Source organism: Lepisosteus platostomus, chromosome 10, assembly GCF_059453375.1.
Source record: "Lepisosteus platostomus isolate fLepPlt1 chromosome 10, fLepPlt1.hap1, whole genome shotgun sequence".
Lineage (NCBI taxonomy): Eukaryota > Metazoa > Chordata > Actinopteri > Semionotiformes > Lepisosteidae > Lepisosteus > Lepisosteus platostomus.
The window spans coordinates 43,883,862-43,907,489 of record NC_142620.1 but is presented as its reverse complement, the minus strand read 5'-3'; the positions used below and the strand labels follow the sequence as shown (position 1 = coordinate 43,907,489).

General features: G+C 39.3%; 2 protein-coding genes across 10 annotated transcripts in view; one reads left to right on the top strand and one right to left on the bottom strand.

Annotated features, from left to right (window-relative positions):
- The first annotated feature begins 208 nt into the window (after positions 1 to 208).
- ccnb3 (cyclin B3) lies at positions 209 to 12,824 on the top strand. Its single transcript, XM_088649109.1, has 12 exons — positions 209 to 384; positions 991 to 1,124; positions 3,615 to 3,698; positions 4,040 to 4,149; positions 5,506 to 5,608; positions 5,949 to 6,047; positions 7,204 to 7,296; positions 7,470 to 7,607; positions 8,642 to 8,797; positions 9,738 to 9,887; positions 10,836 to 10,966; positions 11,783 to 12,824. Exons 2-12 carry the CDS (start codon positions 1,032 to 1,034, stop codon positions 11,847 to 11,849), a joined length of 1,224 nt encoding a protein of 407 aa, XP_088505235.1. The 5' UTR covers positions 209 to 384; positions 991 to 1,031; the 3' UTR covers positions 11,850 to 12,824.
- A 723-nt stretch (positions 12,825 to 13,547) lies between these two features.
- LOC148653757 (diacylglycerol kinase eta) overlaps positions 13,548 to 23,628 on the bottom strand; it is an 84,802-nt gene continuing 74,721 nt past the window's right edge. For 8 of the 9 annotated variants that reach the window (XM_088649099.1, XM_088649100.1, XM_088649105.1 and 5 more), the window contains 6 exons: positions 23,386 to 23,500; positions 21,581 to 21,670; positions 20,400 to 20,516; positions 18,984 to 19,092; positions 17,822 to 17,952; positions 13,548 to 15,335 (listed from right to left, as the gene is read on the bottom strand). In XM_088649099.1, the coding sequence (XP_088505225.1) occupies positions 15,261 to 15,335; positions 17,822 to 17,952; positions 18,984 to 19,092; positions 20,400 to 20,516; positions 21,581 to 21,670; positions 23,386 to 23,500 (637 nt within the window). In that variant the 3' untranslated portion in view covers positions 13,548 to 15,260. The remainder of the gene's footprint in view (positions 15,336 to 17,821; positions 17,953 to 18,983; positions 19,093 to 20,399; positions 20,517 to 21,580; positions 21,671 to 23,385; positions 23,501 to 23,628) is intronic. The other variant, XM_088649102.1, reaches the window with a different exon arrangement.

Genomic DNA, 23,628 nt, shown 5'->3' with positions numbered 1-23,628 from the left:
TCTCAAAGAATGCAAGATGCACTCCCTCTTACACATCAGTATTATAAGTGATGATAATTTGACCCTTTAAAAAACACAGACACATGTCATCACTCCTTTCTTTCTATTGGTTGCTAAGAAGTTTGAAAATTCTAATTGCTCCACCCCTTAACAACGGCATCTTAGAGAATCGCTGATTGGGCGTGCTGTGGAGTCCTCAGCCTATCAGGACAAACAATGGGTTTTCGTGTGGAACTTTGCAAAACGCTAGCTTTTGATAACCAAGCGCAGTAATCAAATCTGTCAATTTTTCTACCAAAAGTGCTTTTTTATTTTTTTTTTGTGTTTTATGTTGTTGAAGCTATTAAGGGCACTCGTAAGGTACCAAAAGGTCTTCAAAGGAAGGTAAGGATTTTATTATATTTGTGTTTTTCTCGGTTGAGGTTTTGTTTGAAAGAGCATTGTATGACTTTTGCATGCACAGAATTACTATTAAAATCTGGCATGATGCTTAGTTTTCTGTTTGCAGGGTTTTTGCTCTGAAGCTCACGAACAGTTGATAATAGCATATGTGTGAGAGATCCTTTTTCTCGGTGGTCCAGCGTTGTCAATGCTTCGTGTAAACATGCCGAAATGCTAGATTGGTTGGTAACAAAACTCTGGAAATACAGTCGCTTAAGCTTGGGTGAAGATCCCATCTCTTTTTTTCCCCTCAGAAGCCTGAGATTCTGGTACTTTCCTTCGCTAAACCTTTAGTTTTATTTACCGTGACGGGGTGCACAAATGCTCTTTACTCGTCCTTTTCCAAACTAAAAATCTTTGAAGGCACGTACCATTTTCCGGACAAGCAATCATGCAAAAGGTTTACATTTTGGACAGTTTGCAGTTTTTACAGCAACTAGATGCTATCTGCGATAGGCTAGGGCAGTTTCTATCTGCAGAACAGCTTTTAAATGTCATGTGCGCAGTAGCACTGCGGCCACTTTTCACGAAAAGCCTTTCTTTCTGCAGAAAGCTTTTGCTTTGATCTCTGGTGACAGAAGTAGCTAAAGATGCCCTTTTCGAGAGGTAGAAAGCAGGCGACCTCCAAATTGCCCCACTTGAGAGGGAAGGGACCTGTGATGGAGAATGCTCTACACAAACAGGTATGTAATCCCGATTTTGATTTTGTCCACAAGGGTGAAAGTCGATGTATAATTGGAAAACTAAAACCCACAAATGCTACTCTGTCAGCCAAGGAAAGCTTTAGAATAAAACGCGAAGCAACAATGTTCTGTATGTAGTGTGCAAAACTAGAACGTGGAGCAGTTATCGCGGGAATGTGCTTTACAGCACGGTATAGTCGAAGAAATGTAAAATGAAGTGGACTAGTGCTTGCGATTTTGGCTTCTACTTATCATAGGTACAGTAGTATCGTTTGCTGCCGCCTTTGTTCACTTAATGGTCAGTCCGACAGACATTGCCTCCAGCTACAGCCGGTGTTCTTGGACATCTTAATCAATCCGAATGTCATCAATAACACAGTCTTATCATTTTGACAATGTGTAGTCTGCACAAAATTTGAAGAAAAAAGAAAACCCTAGTCAGTACTTAACTACAAATTATGGGGAAAATGAATACTTTTACAGCACTGTGTCTGAAGTGTAGTGAATAGATAGTTACAAATGGTGTAGGGGTGTAACCCTGGCGTCCTGGCCAAATTTGCCATTGGCCCTTACCAGTCATGGCCTCCTTAATAATCCCCATCTATGAATTGGCTTCATTACACTGCTCTCCTCCCCACTAATAGCTAAAATGTGGTGAGTGTTCTGGTGCACTATGGCTACCGTCGCATCATCCAGGTGGATGCTGCACATTGGTGGTGGCGGAGGGGAGTCCCCATTACCTGTAAGGCACTTTGAGTGGAGTGTCCAGGAAAGCACTATATAAGTGTAAGCAATTATTAAATGGTGGGTTACAAAAATGGTGAAAACCAGGAACTGAATGAGCAGTTAAGTCAATTGGTGAAATAACCCCCCAGCTTGTAAGTGATTTCTAGCAATATACCCAAGCAGTTGGTATAATTAGAGGCACCTGAATTCTTTGTTCTCTGGCACAGCTTTAGTGAGAGGAGTAATAATCCAGGAACACGTGGTTGGACAGATATTTATTAAAATGACTCAAACTACATCACAAAACATACAACACAAGTGTCTCTATGCGTTTCAGCGTTCTAACATTCTGGTTACCCAGAAAACCCTAGACTGCTACTAATCATTAAACTCTTAATGCCTTCAGAGGCCACATAAGAGAGAAGCTGCCTTCTAACTAAATGCAAAGGAATCTGCAGTTAAATCTCTCTCTCTACACCCCGGATGCCATGAAAATAATGGGAGCCTATATCCCTATCCATAAAAATGCACCCTAAGCAGGAAAGACGTTTCTAACTGAGGTATCTTTTACCCAGGAAAACCCAAGTTCCCTAAAAACACAGAAAAGCACGCTGTCTAACAAGGTCCAAATACTTAGCTCCAGTCAGGTTTGATTTGGATGATCAAGAAGTAAGAGCTCTCGCCTGGCGCAAGCTTCACGTCCTAACTCCTCCAGACTCCTCTCTTCTCCCTGCTGCCTGTTCCTTGTTTCTTCCTCCTCTCCCTCTTTTTTCATGTGATCTTATATTGTGTGTGTCTGTACTGCTCCTTGCCAGTCATTAACCCAGCACTTCCCTAGGTATACTAAGGTAAACTTTATAATTGTTTCTGCTCAAGGGGTCCCCAGACCTCAGCAAACATCCTCTCTCCTTTGAAGTTAGAAGTGTTTGCTATTCCAAGCAGCACAAACTTTATCTAAAATCGGAGACACCTCTGTCACCTTAAGCTTTAACAATGTTTAAGTGTTTATCAAAGTCATTGCTTTATATGTAAATTATGTGTTTTATGATAGCAATTTAATTTATTAATGTTTGGGACTTCCTCTATTTTTATGTTTTATATTGTTTTGCCCCATGAGGGGTTCTCACCATCTCTGGGAAAGACTTCTTAGTCTCTCAGAGGGTGCACAGAGCTATCTCTTGCAATGCACAGTGGCATTGTTGACTATTGCCATGAATGCATTAAGGCTTCCTTGGGGAAACTGTCCTACTGTGCTACTCCTCATGTTTGAGTTTTGAGCTCTTTCTTAAGTCTTGGAGCAACTGAGTGCGAGTGGGATTATTGTGATTGAAAAGTTATTGGCAATAATGGGTCTCAAAACCCCTTCCTGGTGGGCCTGGCATCTGCTGGTGTTTCTTCCAACCCATGTAATCAAATTGCACAAGGCCCTTAACCCCAGCTGCTCCAGGGGCGCTGTACAATGGCTGACCCTGCGCTCTGACCCCAAGCTTCTCTCCCTGTCTGTGTGTCTCATGGAGAGCAAGTTGGGGTATGCGAAAAGACAAGATCCTAATGCAATTTTTATTGGCTAATAAAGTGATATCTTACACTAATGCAAACCAGAGGACACCAGGCCCTGGTCTAGTACCTGAAGAGCTTGCTGGAGGCTATTTATCTTCTCCATGTCATTATACTTCTTCTTGTCTTGTGAATCTGCGACTGATGGAAATCGTTCCGGAATGCCCTTCTGTGGTTGTAATCCAGTTATTTGTGCTTTCACTGAAGGAGGAAGGCACCCAGGTGAAGCGTTCGCCTTCATCTCCCCAGGGGGCCCCCAAAAAGAGGTCTGCATTTGTGGATATTACAAATGTAAGTATTTTATTTAAAGTGGCATGCGTTCTTAAATGTCTTTTCCTGCCGGCGTTCCCAGATCTCGTTTAGTAATTCCCTTTTTGCACAAAGAAAGGGAAATGCCTCCCAATAATGCTCCAGCCGCCTACAGAATATGTCAATATTTTATAATATGTCTTTGTAAATGTAGATTTTATTTTACTTCTATTTTTTGTTTTGTTTAATGTAAATATCATTACTTTCATTTGCTTTGGCAACACTGATTGTACCCATCAGTCATGCTAATAAAGCACCTTGAATTGAATGAGGAACATGGGGGGCCAGTTTTCAACTAGCTGATTTTTTTCCCCCTCTGTTAGGCCAGCAAAGGTCTGCCAACCCAGAACAAGAAGAAAGAGCCTGTGAAATCCTCTGTCAAGAAGAAAGAGAAAAATACTGTTGCTGCCAAAAATGAGGCTAATCTCAAGAAGTAAGTGGAATTTCTTCAAGGTGTTTCTCTTTAATAAGAACTTAGGTCATAGTTGTTCCTAGTTGCAAGGATACATTTAGAAGATTTATAGCTTTTTACTACTAGGTGTATAGGTTTTCATTTGAAAGGATTGAGGAACCTTCTACAAGAGTTTTGTATGAAGATGCAAGCAGGCAGGTCAGTAGTCTAGATCTTACTTGCAGCATTTATATTTCATGTTTGAAAACTGCTTAGATGAAGCTCACTGTTTTGGGTTCATAGTCACTGCTGCTTTTTTTGCTATGTGATACATAATTTCTTGGAATGTTGATCTTGAATTGTGCTGGTACTTTTCTGTAGCTGTAATATTCTATCAAAAATCTAATGAAATATATTTGATCATCTATGAGGACCAATTGCACTTTAGGACATTAGAGTTAGAACATGGGCATATTTGTGAGTAAATGCGGTAAATATATGCCCACATATAGTCCGTCACTCATTCAGTTGATAATTTACCTCAAGTTTCAGAGTTAATGTAAGATGTCTGTTGCTAATGATGGCAATAAACAAGCTTTATGCAGCTACATTTACAGTATGGAGCAGTTAAGTCAACAGTACAATGCTTTAATTTGCTTCTGTCAGTTCAATTGCTTCTTATATTTTGAATAATTGGACACTATTTTCAGATTAACATTTTTAATAAGGAGCCACCTTTATCTTCACACTGTAAAATGCAGCATTCTTGGGGACACAAGCAGACAACTTTTTAAAAGTGGCAATCTCTCTTAAAAGCCAGATCTTGGAATATTGTTTGTATTTAAAAGGTCGTGCCTCTTGATTCATGTTACACCACAGAGGATTGTCTTCCTATCACATTCAATGCAATGGACTGTTATGATGGAAAATTCAGAGTTTAGTGAAATTTTACCCTGAAAAAAGACAATTGTGATATGATCAGTTCTTAAAAAGGTAACAGAATCTTTAAAGCAAGCCTGTGATCAGCTGTGTAGAAAGAACAGTAAATTTAAATGCATTTGGTATGAACTTTAACTTTCCACAGGTCCTAGTCTGAAGGTTCTTTCACATGATGGCAGGAACGTTGTGGTTGCCACGCAAGCAAAATGAATAGAGACACTTCCATTTACTTAAAGTTTCAGGGTGAATTGTTCTGAGTTTTCCATATTTTTCTTTTTTTTCCATATTTTGTGAGGTGCTGTACAGAAGTTGTACCAAGATTAAATAAACATTTACTCTGTTTTTGTGTGATGTTTTTCCTAAATATCCTGTAACGTTTTTTTTAACTGTTTATATCTTGTATAACGTGGAAGAACTTTTTTTTTTAATGTGTATTTCACTTGTGATCTTGACCTCCAGATCTGTCTCAATCACCCCTGAAGAGAAGCCAGAGAAACCACAGGAGAAGAAAGCTATCGAGAAGGAGGCAGTGAAGCCCCAGGTTGAAGAACAGTGTTCACAGGTATGCAGATGTTTCTGAAGGTAGTTGTGATAACCCAGTTATGTATACTCCGTTCTCAATATATGTTTGCCATTTCAAGAATATAAAAGAGTGCAGACATTTTCAAAATTAGTGAGCAATGTATTTCCAATAGTTCCTCAAGCATTAATATGGTCGTTCCAGTGACTACTCAAATGTAAACTAATTGCTTCTCGGTCTGGGTCTTGCACCATTGGCACATAGATGCTAAAGGGGCCTGCAGTACAGAAGAAATAATTTCGTAGTCGTTAACACAGGTGTGGAAATTCTTGGTTGTCTAAAATTGTATCCTTCCTTGATAAAAGCAAACTGTCTCCGTCAGATTCCAGAGGAATTTGACATCGATAAGGACCACCTGCAGGACAGCTTCATGACGGCAGAGTATGCCAAAGACATCTTTGACTACCTCAAGGCCCGCGAGGTGAGTTATTAAATTGTCATTTTATCACAATGCCTTTTTTTCCCCAATTGCCAGTGACTGGTTTTATGACCCCTCTGATATGGAATCGCCGGTTGTTAATTAAGTGTGAAACTGCGTGCTGGTGAGTTCTTCACCTTTGAGCACATGGCCAGTCTCGCAGGGCTCACAGGAGTTGTACAGCTCTTGCCAATGTTCCTGCATGTTCACAGCTGTGCAGCCTGCTAAGGAGTCTCTGGCTCAGAGCTGTGAAATTGGAAATATTTTTTTTAAATGGGCAAACTCAGGTACAGTAGGTTGTGGACAGTAGCCCTTGGGGTAAACTGTGATCATACACCCCCCCCCCCCCATGGGTGACTTAAAAGTTAGTCCTTTCTGGACCTCATTTTATGATCTTCTTCAGAGGTATTGAAAATGCAGCACAAATGCTAATTTTTCTTCCCACCACTATATAGCAAACTCCTGTTTGAACCCAAGTGAGCTCCACGTGCTTTCCTTTATAGCTGTAAGCGTATCAGTTTTATTTTTCCATTCTGGCTGTGTGAAAGTGTCTATACTTTTTGAAAGTATTACCAGTGCAAAAATACAATTTACAATAGCTCAATACTTTGTGATCTTAAGATGTTTTAACCTAACTTGCCAGGTTTGCTGTACCAGTTTATTTTGGTTAGTTGACTCAACTGCATTTTCAATGGAGGCTTTATTGCTTTATTCTTTAAATGTCTCATTTTACAGTGGCCACATTCAGCAAGCAGGTGTAAAGAGAGATTGTGACATTTGTTCTTTTGCAGAGCACTGCCTCTTTTTGCAACATGTTCACGCATAGCTTTATATAAAGCTTGAACCTTTTGTGTCTTTCTCCCATACACTATGCCTTTTAAGAGATTGATTGAAATAGTTTCAAACTGCTATTTAATTTTTTAGCCACCCAATTATATTAATGTGACAGACTTGCTGTTAGTAAACGAGGTGTCAGTGTCTACGGACACTGTTGTGTTGTGTTCTGTTGTGGCACAGCTGGATCCAGAGTCCTGAGTTCTGCAGGACATTACACTAGCAGATGGGAGTAGCAGACCATTTACTGTATTGAAAAGTAAAGAGAAACATCCTAGATTTAGCTATAGTGGATATACTAATTTATATAGCTTCTACTTTGCAGGAGAAGTTTATCCTTCAGAATTACATGGACAAACAGCCTGACCTCAACAGAGAGATGCGATCCATTTTAGTTGACTGGATGGTCGAAGTTCAGGTGAGTGCATGAGTTTTCATTCCACTGGATGCTTCTGGTTTGGGTTAGAGCTGTTGCTGGAGAGTGCCGGAGCAAGACTGTATGGGAGGATGCAAAAGGGAAGGGTTTTGGACTCTATCCCGCAGTGTTAATAACTATCCCGCCTGATACTCATTGCCTGTTGTTGTCTTCAGGAGAATTTTGAGCTGAACCATGAGACACTGTACCTGGCAGTGAAGCTGGCTGATCACTACCTGTCTCATACTGTGTCTGCAAGAGAGACTTTGCAGCTCATTGGTTCCACCACCATGCTGATCGCATCCAAATTTGAGGTAAAACAACATCTATTTTAAGGGGTTTGAAGGGCAGCTGCTGGAGAGGCCTCTCTGTTTTCATATTCTACCTGCTTCTGGTGTGCCTGATTTTTTTGCTCACGTGTAACCTGGGACTAGACCATTACTGCATGCCATACAGTTTACAGATGAATATGAGATCTGCAGATTGAGTTGTTCTTGTATCGGATTGGAAGACCGACTTCCTACCGGTAGGCAATAGTCGTCTCCTGTGCAGCACCAGGTGTATTGAACTTGCTGCCCAAATCCATTTTTATAAACTAAGATTTGTCAGACTCAATTAACAAGAAAATAGTTTTTTTCAGTGACCAGTTTGCTAGGCTTTTTTACTTGTGTATCACACGTGGTGTTATATACTGACTTGTTTCTTAAAAGCACTCTTAGATCTTTGTGAACAGTTCAGTAGTCAGACAATTGCAGCACGGATGTGCTTTGCTTGCATGATATCTCCATATTTGCTTCTGCATTCGGCATTTTTTGGACCTATACTCACTGTGATGAGTACCTTCACCATGTTGGCAGCGTTGTCCGTCTCTTTGCCTGAACATTAACTGGTCCTGTTGTGAAATTTAGTAATCTTTAGTAATATGCTCTGCAGCACGAGTGTACCTGAAACAAGTGCTCCTTGATTCACATTATAGGTGGTCATCAAACTAACAACGTTTCTTAGTGTGGCCCAAGCAACACGGCCCTTGAGCCCAATACAGGAACCTGAGTCTCTGTTTAGCCAAACATCTGCGATTTCTGAATTTTCTTGGCTCCACCAGGTGAGAGATGCTCTCAAATGACTTATGTAAAATGATTATATAGAGACCAATTCATGTGGCAGAACAATTACACAGAGGATTTTAGTTTGAACCCATAGCTCCTACTACACCACACTGCTACTTAGTGTGACCAGACTGTTACAAGACAGAGCACCTGTAGACAGCGGGATCCTTTTTTTTTTAGCCCAACACTCAGGCATCTCCTGGGGCAGAATAACCCACAGTGCCCTTTCCACATTCTCACAGGAACGCTGTCCGCCTTGTGTGGATGACTTCCTGTACATCTGTGATGATGCCTACAAGAGGGAGGAGCTAATTGCTATGGAGATGGACGTTCTGCAGACGCTCAAGTTTGATATCAATATTCCGGTGGCATACCGCTTCTTAAGGAGATACGCCAAGGTACGGTGTTGTCTGAACCGGCAGGGTTTGGGGATTTTTTGTACTTTAGATGTACTAAAGGGCTCAAGCTCTGGCTCTGTACTACTTTTATGGAATTGGTCAAAATCTTCTTAGTTATGGTAAAATACTGTGTAGGAGGTGTACAGATGTTTATGATCACTCTAACGAATACTAGGTGTCCAACAACGGAGAAGGAAGTGGTCTTGCCCTCAGTTTAAAATGGAGTTTTCAGTTTTTTGGGGAAAAAAATGCTAATAAGGAGTTCACATCCATCTCTTTCCCTGAATTTCACCCTATCGGTAAAAAAATCCCTTACTTTGGGTTTCCATAAAAGGTTAATTTAGTAAAGCACTAATTCTCTTATTTTTATAACTGCAGTGTAGATGAGAACATAGGTGTAGTAGTTTCATTACAGTCTATCCTGCACAGGAGAAATAAACCCTGTAATTTTAGAAATGTTGTAAGCATACCAAATTCTTTGGTGTCTCACCATTTACACTTGTTTTCTTCCATAACCAATATTTATAATTTTACTTTCTATATGTTAACATTTTTTGCTGTAGGGTTACTTTACTGATGAGTAACAGGAGAATAGTACAGTACCTAGGTTATGGCATACATTTTCCAAAGGGATCCAGAATTTTAAAATTTCTTTATGGTTCCTTTTATGGTATTTTTTAATGTTCAGCTTGTAGACTGGTTCCTGAAGGCTTCTGAACTTTCAGAACATCTTTCTTGTCTCCCAAGAAATGGTCAGGACTCAACTTTCCTTAGTATTTTGTTTATGGCTGGCCAAAGAGTGTGTAGTTTACTTCCATTTACTGTGAGCATTCCTGTGTGCACTCCTGTGCTGTGTGGGGTTTGGCCTGATGACAATGGAAATGAAATGACGCTGATTTCCTGCTTAAAGATTGTTTTCCCCCTCCCCGCCTCTCCTCAGTGTGTCCAAGCTGATATGGAGACCCTGACGCTGGCGCGATACATCTGCGAGCTGACGCTGCAGGAGTTGGAGTTCGTGCCCGAAAGGGCTTCTCAGCTGGCCTCTGCGTGCCTGCTTCTGGCCCTGCACATGAAAGACCTGGGTGGATGGGTGAGCACAAGGCCTCCAGGAGCACTGGGAAAACACTAAAATGCAAAACCTTGACTGCATAATTTCAGCACTTTGCATAAAACTAGCAGAAGAGACGCCGGTACCTAGTTGCATGAGTATTTGAACTAATCTGCTGTAACAGTCTTAGTGCAATATAATGGAGATTTTCCTGAAGTCACTTCTAAGTACTATATGTGCCACTGAGTTGGCCGTTTTAGAAACCAAAAAGAAAAAGGTATTTTAATGGAAGCTGAATTTTTTTTTTGCTGTTTTATTCCTGATACTCAAAGGTCTAGTCCTGTATATGCCTCGAATAAAGGCAGGATAACTTGGCCTGGTTAAAATGGAGTTGTACAGATTAAATTAGTCGAGTGAGATCTTTTCTTGAACATGGGGAGGGGGGGAAACATTGGTAGGACCTTAATATTTGGCACTACACTCTTTGCCTAAAGTGTATAGGTGTCAACTTGTAAGCAAATGAGGTTTTGGTGGTTTGAAAATCTGAGGTTTTAATCTTTGATCCCTGTTTCTTTATTTGAGCTCATTTTAAAAGGTTAGTGGAAACCCTAACTGATTGTGTTCACCAGTCTTTAGGATAAATAAAACATCTCCATGCTACTCTCTATACTCCACCACTGGAACTTTAGTATGGCTTTATAGCCGAAAAACACTAGATTGTAAACTGCCCTGCTTAGTCAAATTATATCTATATTCAATTTCTCCCTTGATCATTTCATTTTTCCTTTCATATATCCTTTATCTACTCTCTGCCCTGAATAAAAATGCCCTTTTCTAATAGGTTTTTGTTGTCGGTCTAAAGTAATGGATCCATGTTTGCTCTTTTTTTCCCATTCACTCATGTCCGATACAAGTTATTTTTCCCATCAGTCCAGTTTAATGACTCATTTTGCAGACTGGGGTGCAACCTGACTGTGGTTCTCATTTCAGACGCCAATCCTGCAGTATCACACGGGCTACACACTGGCTGACCTGGTTCCCCTGGTTAAGAGACTAAACTTCTTACTCACCTACCCAACAGATGACAAGCTGAAATCTGTCAGAAGCAAATACTCGCACAAGTAAGTCTATGTTTAATCTGTGGGAACATACAAAAGGTCACAAATGAGAGGAGAAAATTCAGCCTTTCTAGCCAGTTTACTAGTTTGTACTTTATTGACCCAGGTGTCTTGTGCTTCTGTTTCCTGAAGAAAGCCAGCATATCAGCTTCAGTCACATGGCTGGCCAGCTCTTTCCACACTCCTACAGCCTAAACTTGCCAATTTAAGATGGCAAGACTGTCAAAGACAGCTGGCATGTAAGTGTGTAAAATTACTTCTTGAGAGCTGTAAAAGTTCTGGAGCTCCAAGTCATCTGATAAACCTTAATTTTGCTTTTTGGTTTCAAATAAAAAGTCACCAGATGGTAAACCATGAAAAACAGTTAATAATTCATGTGTATATTTGTTTTTCCATCTTGTGCAGATCAAATTACCAGTAATTTATATGCGTTGGTCTTTCGTGTTGACACCAACCAATGCCCACACATGTTGCCAACAGCAGCATTAAACAGGTTTTAGCAGAAATGTAGAGGTACTGTACTAAAAGATCACTGGCAACAGTATAATATGAAACTTTGGCAACACCTTAATAAATTCTATGTTGTCATAAAAGCTACTCTTCAATTAGATCTTGAGATTTGCTAAGGTGGCATCACTAAACAGGTTTCTAATTACTGTTTAGTTCTTTGGAAACCCTCTTTTTAGCATATACTACTAGTTCTCTGTATGTCTGTAACTGAGAAACATTTTGGTCAGAGCTGATGGGGTTTGAAGGGGAGACTCAAGAACCGTGTTAGAATCTTGACATGAAGTTAACTGACTTTTATGAATCCTGTAGGGTGTTCTTTGAAGTAGCGAAGATCAAGACTCTGGACATGATGCAGCTGCATGAGGCTTTGTGCTGACCTTAACTTCAGAGCTTTGTTGCTGCAGCAATGGGGGAAAATGTAAAATATGCAAAACATGTATATATTTGTATCTATTTTATTTTGTATGTACTGTATTTTACTATTATGTAAAGTAAAGGCATTGTTAATTAACTTAATTCATATTAATTTTAATATCAGGATAGTAAGATTCTTTTCTGATGTTCATTTTAAAACTCATGACGGTAAGACACTGATAATTAAACTAGGAAAACTGGTGTTGGATTATCATCCTTTTAAAAGACTTGTAAAGATGATGCCTGTTTACTTCAGTATTTTTAGCCCCCATGTCATTCCTAGTTTTGTTCTATTGAAGGGTTTGTCATTGAATCAGTTCACCTTTTGAGACTCTTTCCCTCCAGGAGTAGAAAATGTTACTTTATAGTCTTCCTTGGCCCCTTGGTTTGTGAAATTCGGGCTCCTCACAATAGAGCTAAATTAGTTTAGAAAGGTTGTAGCCAAATCTTGAGGTAAAGCTGAATTAATACACTGATGCAAAGACCAGATGAAGACCTTGAACCTTGTCAGAAAATAATTTGTGAAGTAATTGCATCACTCTTAAAAGGGGAATTATGATGTTGAGCAGTGCAGTTCTGGAGAATGACCAGATTTCCTACATTACGGATGGGTATCCTTATCAAGCAAACCGTTTGACTTCAGCAAAAAAGAGCTTTCCAATCCTAGAGAAGCTCAATGCCCCCTTAAGACAGTGCTAGATATTGGTTAGGTTATTGTGTGAATAGAAGCTTTTTGGTTTGATGAAAGTTATTGTATATCTGGAAAATTGTAATTGTGTGAGTTTTTGCTTAAAAAAAACTGTGAATGTGAGAAATGTACATATATTAATATAAGTTGTTAAACTACTTTTGAGAATTGTTAGAGAACTTTAGATCTTAAAGGATAAATCCCTGAAGATATGTATGACTAATACATTAAAAGTTACTGTGGATGTGAGCTTTTTGTATTTTTTTTTTTTTCAGAGTACATTTGTCTGCTTATTGGATTAGTTTGTGACAACCTAAGAGCCTCATGTTTAAGAGCTCTGTGGTTTTTAAACATGAACCACAGATCTGTTACTTAGCTGATTGTAACACTACACTGCTGTTTGGAGATAGACACAAATTCACAGAGGGCCTATATAGAAATATAGACCCTTTGCAAATTTTGAGGTATTTTTTTTTTTTTTTAGAAGTGGAAAGACCCGAAGTCAGTTGAGGTTGGCAGAAATGAGTTTAAATGTGGTGTAGTGTTAGTGTAATCATGGAACCTGGCAGGTCTGGGTTCTGATCCAGCCAAAGTTCTCCATAATAGGCTATCAAAGATTTCATTTTATTATAGTTTTAAAAAATATTTTAGCTATTAATATATTGTAAGTGGTATGACCTCTAGCTATTGATAGTCCATCAACGGCTCATCTGTTAAGGGCTGTTTAGTTGGAAACGTGGAAGCAAATTCTTAGTTGGCAAGTTGAGTAGAGACAGCATAATGTTCAGTTGGATATAAGGACTGAATGCAGAACAAAATCAAAACGAGCAATTACCAGGATCAGTTAGCCCCAGTGATGGGAACACCCAGCTGAAACAAAAAACTGGACACGGTGGTCTCTTCAAGAGTAGATTTCAAGGGAACAGAACATCTAGCCTCACTTGGCAGGATGTGCATTAAACAGACTGGCGCTGGGATCACAACAGTTTTTAATAGGATTCTTTGCAATACTTTCTTTCTAATTATTGACACCCCAGTAAGAATGTAGTTTGTAGATGTGTAAACAGTCATGGACAGCAAAATTGTGTCACTTTAGAGAGAGACACTGAAACTCTGAGCCTTTGGAGCAAAATGGCAAAATAAGCAAAATCATATATATTCTATACATTAGGCCAATTTGTTTTCAATGCATTGAATATTGGGTTCCAGGAGAAACTTTTGACTCGGGAAGATTTTGATTTACAAAGGCAGAATAAGACATACTTGGATATCATGCTGGCTTTGCTTTCCTTCTGTATTGGTACTATAACTGATCACATTTATGGTTTAATGTAGTATGCCAGCTTGTTCCACACTATTAATCCTCCTACTAACAGACTGCAATGGGGTTGGGCAAATGAGGTGTTTTTCTATTTGACCTTTAACTTAAATATTTTTTGATGGTGTATAGGGAAATAAACTATCCAAATGCCTACAAAAAAATACAAGCAGCCCTGTGTGAAGCCTTAAAACAAGGTCTTCACTTTTTTAGTATGAATCATGTTGATATATAGGAAAGGCGATCCTTGAAGGATCTTGAGCCCTTTAACCACAGCTTAGCAATGTAGTTCTTGTTAAAAGAGAACCTGCTCCAACACTATACAGTTGTTTAATGCTTGTTTCTACATGGTCTTGTTGATTAAAAGCTCAGTGATGAAAATGGTTCACATGCGAAATGTTTGAGAAGTGGAACACTTTTAAAATGCTCTACTGATGTGGCTACAGAAAGATGCTGAACAAAAGGCTCACTTCTGTTAAGGGTTCATATTTTTCTGATAGCTCAAGGCCATGCAGTATATCTATACTGGAAGTAGACACATTAACATGAACTGCAGAAAAGTGATGTATTTTTAATGTAGCTGTACTGTATGCTGCCTGAAACAAAGAGGCCCTTTTGAAAAAAAAAAGAGAAGATAATACTGTTGGCTGTCTTGCATCCAGGACTAAAGTGCAAGGTGAGTAATTTCTTTGCAATGCACAAAACACAATTCTGTTGACACAGCCTTGTTGTGCCTTTGACACACACACGGGCTTGGCACCAATGTACTGTACAGAAATTGAACAAAAGCACAAGTGTGATGTACAGGTAGGAGCATAGAATCGTGACGTTCACCACGAGAGGTTGGGGAAGGTGTAGAAGCCATGCAGGATTCTGGTCACAGTACAACAAGACTAGGAGGCCCAGCTTCTCTCAGAGGCCTTTTCCACACACAATAATGACATGTTCCACATACTCTTCGAGATATTTATCCTGGCAGGTCGGGAGTGTTTTCAATCTCACAGCTATGCTAAAATCAGTCCCTTGCCTTTCGCTTTCAGCTCATTCTCAACACGTAGCTGGCCTTCCAATAAAAAAACAAAAACAAAACACCATTGTACATTGTCAGGCCTTAGCCAAGGGCTCAGGAAAGCACATTCATCAGGAAGTCTACAAGCAGGGGAGACATCTGGATTCGGAAATACCTCCCCCCCCCCCACCAGTCTCACTCCCATTCAGCAACACTTGAATGGGTTCAGCGCGCTCGTGCTGGGATAGAAAGAATAAATGATGACGCTCTGCCCTTTGTTCTTAACACATCCCTCGCAGAGGAAAGGAGACCAGCTTGTAGCGGAGTGAATCCCTCCAGGATCGCCGCATTGTTCTGGTCAGATGGACGTGGTAATCTCCTTAATTCCCTGAAGGATTCGCTTCATGTGACCCACCTTTGTTATCCCAAGATCCTACAGGATAAACACAAATAATGAAAGTTATTTTACAATACCAATTTTACAGGCTGTCTTCCTTTTAAAGACCCTGGAGACTGGAGGCTTGTATTGTAATTTAACTTCTCTCAGTGTTGGGTTGCAAGGTTGGCGCTGCTCTAAGAGGTTTAGTGCTTTGCTTGATCAAGTTTCAAATGAAGTCATCTCTATCATCATGATAAAGTTTGGTTTATCATTCCTATTTCCCAATGGAATTATAGTTTAGAAATGTAAAAAAAAAAGTCTGCTATTGAAGTTCTTAAACTTTTATATAATAATATAATATTTGTGAAATTGTTATTGAAAGCAACAGGTGATCTACTGTGCAATGAGTGAAGGTGAATGAGATGAGATGAATGGGGGATATCTGAAAGCAACGTCTCCGATGAATGAGCCCCCTGCCGTTGTCTTTATTGTACAACAGCCACTTGTACTGTATGGTCTGTTTATATTGAGTTGTGTGGATCTGATGGGTGATACAATATTTCCATAGTTACAATTCAGGATTTAAAACTGAAAGTTCATTCTAAAACATGAATAAACAGCTGATATATTTCTCACTTGTTTATCGAATGTCTCTTGCAAGAGTATTATGCTAGTACCGGCCCACTTTTCTATTTTTATTTTTTGATCTTGGAGAAGGATTTGTCCAAAAATCAGAGCGTGGTGTCGTGTTTCAGAAATATGGAACAAGCAGAAAGCTTGAATTGGCAGCATGCAAATAAGCAACAACACAGAATTACTGATCGAGGAAAGTACATTTCGGTGCCTTAAAGGCTTTCAGAAATACAAGTCAGGAATGACTTGCCAAATGTTTCACTTGGATTTTAGTGCAGAGAAAGGTTGCAAATTGAACAAGACAGGAATGAAAGCAATGCAACAAACATTACAAAATGTATAACTACAGACAGCTTTAGAGACAGCTTTAATTCAGGGTAATGAGTAGCATCATGAAAACCGCTTTCAGGATGCAAGAGGTCTTCAGCCAGAGATAAACCCCTAATATCATCTTGGAAAAACTGGCAGATGGTGGTAGAGAGGAGGGGTGATAGGGTGTAATAATAATGTGATTTATTGTGCTCAGACAATCACTCTGCCAATACGTAGAGTGATTAGGCCCTTACTCAGGAAGAGCGACAATTACAGTGGTGCCCTGTGTAGTCATTTCATTAAGGACTATTGCAATATAGGATTAATGCCTGACAACACTCCCACACAGAGCTCTGTGGCTACAATTCTTGGTATTTACCAAGTATTTCAACTTCTTTTTTTGTGTGCCAATTCTTTATACCTATTTGGAGTCATCAACAGTATGCGACAGAGTAATGGCTGCAACTCCTGTGCAACCTAAAAAAGAATTAAATAGAGTTGACCTAGCATCCTGCCCATTCAAGCTTGACGCATTGCAGACTCCGCAACGCTGAGCTGTTGAGCTGTGCTCATCTCTCACTGCAAGGTCAACAGAGCCTGAGAGGAGAGTTAGTGCTGAGTAGAACAACAGCTAATCTCTCACTGACGTCACTGCAAGCTACTTCCAAAACCTCAATTAAATTAGCAGAGGTTGAATGTGTTTCTTCAGCTTACAGAGTTTAAGAACAAGACTTTTTCTTGAGATGTGTCCCATTTCAGTTGGGTTTTAAAACAATTAAGCCAGGGTGCAATTGTGGAGATATTAGACTAATGAAATCCTTCAATGAGCAAACAATTAATCTTTTGCTCAACAAATGAGGGGATTTCAGATTTCCAAAATGGTTTTCTTGCACAAAGGAGCATTCTTGAGCAATTGCTCAGCAAAACAGATCAAATCGATAAAAGTGAAGAAGTTTATTTTCAAAACTTTCTTTGCTCCAGCTGAAAGACATAAGACACAGAGTGAGGTTGAAACAGACACAGTTGAGTCAGAATTTTGCCTAGTGGTGGGCAGAGCACAAGGGAGAGATTCATGTGGTGTTAAATTATCTCATTGTGTTTTTCTAAAATGAGAAAATTCCTGTTTATTTCAAACTACACTTTTAAGTTTGTTTTTCTGGTTTTGTAAAAATTCACACACTCTCAAACGAACAAGGAAGTAAGATCTTGTAACCATGCTTCGTAATTGTACAGTGAACTTTTAATTAACCTTAAATGAATGGCACATTTTGCAAATTAAGCAGAACAACCACTGATTAGTACTTCCAAAGGGTTTGTTGTGAGGACCTTATCATGACATTAGAATATTTATTTGGGGTAAAAGATGTTTACTATTTTATTACAAATGAATACCTATGACAATGTACCTACTATCAGCCAGCAAGTTTTTAAATAATATTTCAGTTTTAAAGGTGGAGTAATATGTTGGCCACAGTGAAATTGTAATAACAGCTTCCTTTTCTCTTGGATGCCATGGCAACCCACAGCACAAGTGTAGGAGGTGTGTCTGTTCAGCCCCACTCCACACTGACAACACGAGTTTCCCTGTCTTGTACCTTGAGGTCTCGTCTCTCGAGGAGAACCAATTCGGACCCCTGGATGTCATGGCGGACAAATATGTCTTTGTATTCCCCTAACCCAATGGAATCCAGCCAAGCTGCTACTTCCTCTGTGCGCCACTTCTCCACTTGCAAAAGGAAAGGCAGGAAAAAAAACACAAAAAAAACAAACAGAAAAGCACATAGCACAATATGCAGTAACACACCAGACATCGACAGGAGGAGGCAGAGACTGACGGGGGAGCAAAAGCACACCAGCTGGACAACAACAGGGCTCAGCCGCCCCACAGGGACACAAGGCAGACTCTGCCTTTGTTGTTTCAGCTCATTTCCAGATTGACAGGTTAATGCTGACCTGTCAATTCTGCTGGAAAAAATCTTTCATGTGGAATCAGAAGGTACCCCTGCCACACTGGACAAAAAATATATATACTACTAACTTAGCCTTCCTTCATTTTTGTCTTTGTCATTTTCAGTGACTTCAGCTGACAGGCTTTCTCTAGCTTTCTCTGTCACACAACTGAAAAAACAGCCCACAAATCAAATATGATTTGTCATTAAAAAGATCTGGTCATCTGGTCATCGCATCTGGGCATTTTTCTCGCAAAAAATGTGGGCTCCCAAAAGCCGAGAGGCGATCAGCACTGAAACCCGTCCCACCCCCACACATACAGTACACACACTTTATTCTTTACTTATTCAAGTCCAAACAGAAACACTATTGGTAATAATGTTTTCAGCAGTATTAACCATTTTGGTGTGTGGCAGGTGTGAAATGTACTGTAAATGAAGCTAAGTTATTGAAAAGAGCAATTAGTGTTAGCTTGTAGAATATGAAGAAAAATACACATTGAGGCTCAATCCCTATTGTTTAGTGCCTTCTACTGTAACCAAGGAACACAACGAAAGCTTGTGAATCCTCATCCTTATCTTAAATAATTCAGGTAACCAGAAGGTATAAACTTGCAAAATTGAATGAGACAAAATTAATAGGGAGCTGGCAATTTTGATGGAGGTAACTGCCAAATTAAAAAAATCTGAATTTACAAAAAGACAAACATCAAGTAAATACTGTATGTCTTCAGTTGTTGGATTAATCTTGGCGTTAAACACAAAATCAAATAAAACAAGACCACAGAATCCCATGTCATGCTCTTACCAGGCAGAGAGCTGTTGGATTTTTGTTTGTGGAGTTTTTCTCTGTCCTTCTTTGCCTTGGGTATGATTTTCAGCTTGATGCTGCTCTTGCTGTTGTTCCTGGTGGTCTCCTGAAACAAACAATGAGATAGGGATAAGGGCCAACATGACAAGATGAGTGGTTCAATCTTTAGATGATCATTTTGCCATCCTCTGCTGATTTCACCTGGGTGCTTGTAGCTTTTTGCTAATTTTACTTTACGATATGTTGTATTTGTACAGATTTCATCTCATAGTAAATTACAAGCTGTTTTAGCCACATTAAAGTCTACTTCGGTAATTGTGGTTCTCCAGAGCTCATATGGAAGTATGGAGCATTATGGTTCTCTCCTCATCAAACCTTTACAATTATATGTATTGCAAAAGGAAAAAAAGGAATATGTCGATGAATAGTCATATATGCATATTTTTGTCACATGACTTCATATTGCATTTTAATTACACCTTAGTCCAGATACTTAAACATTAAATGGTAATGAATCATGCTAGAATGCTGGGAAATCCTGTGCAGCTTGGGAAAGCAGTCTAAAGAATTGTCAAATTCTTTGATGGTGCATAAATACACTGACTAATACTTGTAAAAAATTCATTCTCCTCTAAAGAGCAATATTGTTCAATGGTTCAGATCGCCATCTTTGCAATGAAATATTTCACTAATTTTGTATTAATGATAGAAAAAATACAGTTTGTATTGCCTTGGATTATTGAGCAGACACGCCGGAGACGTTACATTTAGTGACAGACCATTTAGATACTATCAGAGATGGAATTATTAGTGTGATTTTAATTACTGTTGTTCATTTTTTACTTTGTTTGGCAAGAAAACGTGAATCTACAAGAGGGATCTCCAATCCTGGTCCTAAAGACCAACCACATCTGCTGGTTTTTGTTTCACCTGATCCCTCAGTTAAATAATTGAACCTCTAACAGACCCGTTCATAGGCTTAATTTCAACTGTGAAGGAAAAAAAACAACTTACAAAATGTTCCAACCAAGCAACCTGTTCATTGAAGTAAAGAGCTCAGCTGTAAAGAAAACCAGAAGCTGTGTGTGTCCCCAGCACCTGGATTGGGAACCCACATCGATAGCAAAAGCAATCCCAAATGACTTATGAAGCCTTTCAAATTGGTTGAAATGTATATGTATATTCTAAATTGGACTGTAGCTTTACGGTTTATTTTTATAGCATGCCATGTCGTTCTCCATTTTGTGCAATGGAAAGGTGACAGAAGTGAAATAGTTTTGGGGGTGCAACTGATGTCACCCAGGTTTAGTCCTTGAAACAGTTTATGTCATAAGATGTAATGATATGAGCGTTAGAGAGACTGATTCTCAGGGGGCCGGAAGAGAGAGTTTTAGGGTGCTCTGGCAAACGGACCTCATCGGTGCAGTTGACGATGTGTGCGATCCAGTGCACGTCTCCCAGTTTCTGAAGCTCGCTGCTCATACTGTTCAGGGCAGAGTGCAGCTCCTCCTCCTGCGGGGACTCCATCTGCTGCAAGGTTGAGATGAACGTGTTACAGGACATGTGGGCTCCCAAAAGCCGAGAGGCGATCAGCCCTGAAACCCGTCCCGCCCCCCACACATAGAGTACACACACTTTCTTCTTTACTTATTCAAGTCAAAGCAGAAACACTATTGGTAATAATATTTTCAGCATTATTCATGCTGGTTAATGGTATTAACCATTTTGGTGTGTGGCAGGTGTGAAATGTACTGTAAATGAAGCTAAGACATTGAAAAGAGCAATTAGTGTTAGCTTGTAACAACAAATCCTGGTCAGAAGGTTCTAAAAAATTAAGTCAGGACACCGCCGTTATTAAAAAACCCCAAACTAAATCCATATTATGTAATCAGACCATATAATAAATTGCTTCTCTTTGTATTGCACACTGTGCAATAGATAGTGCTATGGAGTCCTTTGTGACTAAAAGTACTAAACAAATACAAGAAATGATTACAGACTATGTATGAGGAATAATAATTATTATGTTGTGGATAACCTTGTGTATTTACAATGCAAAAAGCTGTAATTCATCATATGATTACATAATCATTAAGAAAGCGTCTGAAAACTGGAGAAATTTCAACTCCCACTTGTAGTTTTCATTCAGACCCAAGAATTCAGTATTAAGTAACCTGAGTCTGAAATGACGAAATGTAGTTATGGACTACAAAACAAAGGAAAATGATGGATTAGTGAACTGGAAGAGCAAGAGGTGCAAAACATGACAATGGATACACGACTTGCCTAACTAGCTTCCTATTGATTTTTTACAAATAATTTTACTATGACAGAATACAGATATTTATTATGAAAGATATGATGTGATACATCTACACAGAGACACAGAACTCATCAATTATGGCAGTAAGCACTGAAACCTTAGATGAGTTCTGTCCACACACATGGTTTAAGTTTGCAATGGGCCTGGTCTGACCCAGGTCAAAGACACAGAATTTTAACGCCACAGGCAACAAGACAGGGGACTCAACACCAGTCATATACTGTAGTACTGAAGTAGCCCGGAAGAAGGGACAGGTACAGTATGATCTTACCAGTAACTTTCCATCCAGCAACATTTTAGTTTCCAGCTGGAGCGCTTTGACACTGTTTACAATGTCAACCGCAGTGTTTCGGCTGATGAACTGAAGGAACACAAAAAGATGTATATATATCAAAAGTGGATCCCTGGCAGTGATGTTTCTTTGCTGGCTTTTAATCGACAGATTTGATGTTTGCCCCCTCCGCACACCGCAGGTGCAGAGTCAGCTAGTCTTTATTTTCATTTACATTGAATCCTAACAGAGAACAAACTGAAAGATTGTATTTATTTGCTTGAAGCCAACTTCTGTTCTGACTGTGTTTAAAGAACAAAATCTTTAAAAATTAGTGCAGGAAAAAAAAGTTTCAAGTTGTCTAAATGTAACTATAATATTAGAATCAATATTCTGATTTTGATCAGGTCAGGATTCTTGGCTTGGAGCTGGAAGCTTGTGAGTTCAAATCTCAGGCGAGATACTACTGGTATACCCTTAAGCAAGCTATTTCACCCAAATTATTCTAGCAAAATACCCAGCTGTACAATTAGGTACAAATGTTATTTGCTTTGGGTAAAAGCCAACAATGTTGTTCAGTAATTTCAGTAAAAATAATAATTTTGTTTGACAACGCTATCTCTTCTGAATAACATTCATTTATCCTAATTAGTGTATACAGATGCCATTTTTTTAAATTAGTTTATTCACTTGAAGCCTTAGCTACCTCTTGCAAGGTTGAATAAGGTTTCTATAAAGAAAAGCTATTGGTGTTTAATTATAGCATTTTAACCAGCAATATGTATTCTAATTGATACATCAGTGAATAAGAGTTTTGGTGATGGAGAGAGCAATAAGTTAATTACAATGTTTTTTTTATCTAGCTCTTCTTCAAAATTACAGCTACTGCAAGTTTGTAACAAGGATACAAATAATTGAAAAGGGAGGGGATGATATTCATCTATCTTAGCTGTTTTTTCATAGGTGCTTATGTAAAGAAATATATTGTTGCAATTTATACAGGCTGGAAGTATCCAGTTGCTCTCTGATGAAACAATAAAAACAGTACTGCATAAGACATGTTAAGACGAAGAGGAACTTCTTTTGCAATGCCACTTTATAGTATTGAGTGAGTAGGTCTCAGGAAATTTTTCCTGCTCTATGTATCCTCTGTCCTCAGCTAAATGTAGACGTGTGCAGATAAAGTCCCTCCACACCTCTGTTACAGAATTTGGCTTCATAATAGCACTTCATCAGCAGTCCAGCACACAAGGTTATACAGTCTGTTCTTGGATGAGAAAGGTGTGGCAGAGCCAATGTTATTTCAATGATGCTTCTACCAAATTGCCTAGGACTGAAGCAGACCAGAGCAGTATAACCCACATGTACTGAAGCAACTCAATAGCAACAATAAGGACTGAAGGGACTGTTCACAATGATTATAATTAAGACTTATTTATGACTTAAGCAAATCTATTTCTGTTTTGTACCTTTACTGTTGTGCGACTTCGTGACTTAGAATTAAGGAGGACAGAACTAGAGCCTCGCAAATCAAGCTAAAACAAGACAAGGTGGGCTTGTTTTCATTAGCCTACTTCAGAATTCTATTAACTGGACTCTAGATACAGCATCCCAGAAGATCAGGAGGCAGTGGGCTGAAGCTGTTGAGCAGCTGGCCCAATTATAATTGTAGATTTTCTGGGTTTATGTTAGTTATGGTCAGCACGCTAGCACTGGGATACACAATGCTAATTCTTGGGTTAGCTGGATGGGCTCACCGGATGCCAATTTGCTTATTTTCAATGGAGCTTAAGCTGGTAGCTTACCTCGGGGAAGCTGGATTTGTTGGAGAAAGCCTCGCTCAGAATGAGAGCACTGGCGTTGACAGCATGTGCCAGCTCCTGCTCAACGATTTTGTGTGTCTTTGCAGCTTCCCGGATTCTACAGACAAAACAAAAACAGTCTCCCTTATTCCCGAGCTTTTCTATTAAACAGCCGTTGCAAAAATATCCAGTAAAACCTATAAGCAATTCTTGAAGCTCATACTGTACACACTCTCCCGTTTTTTT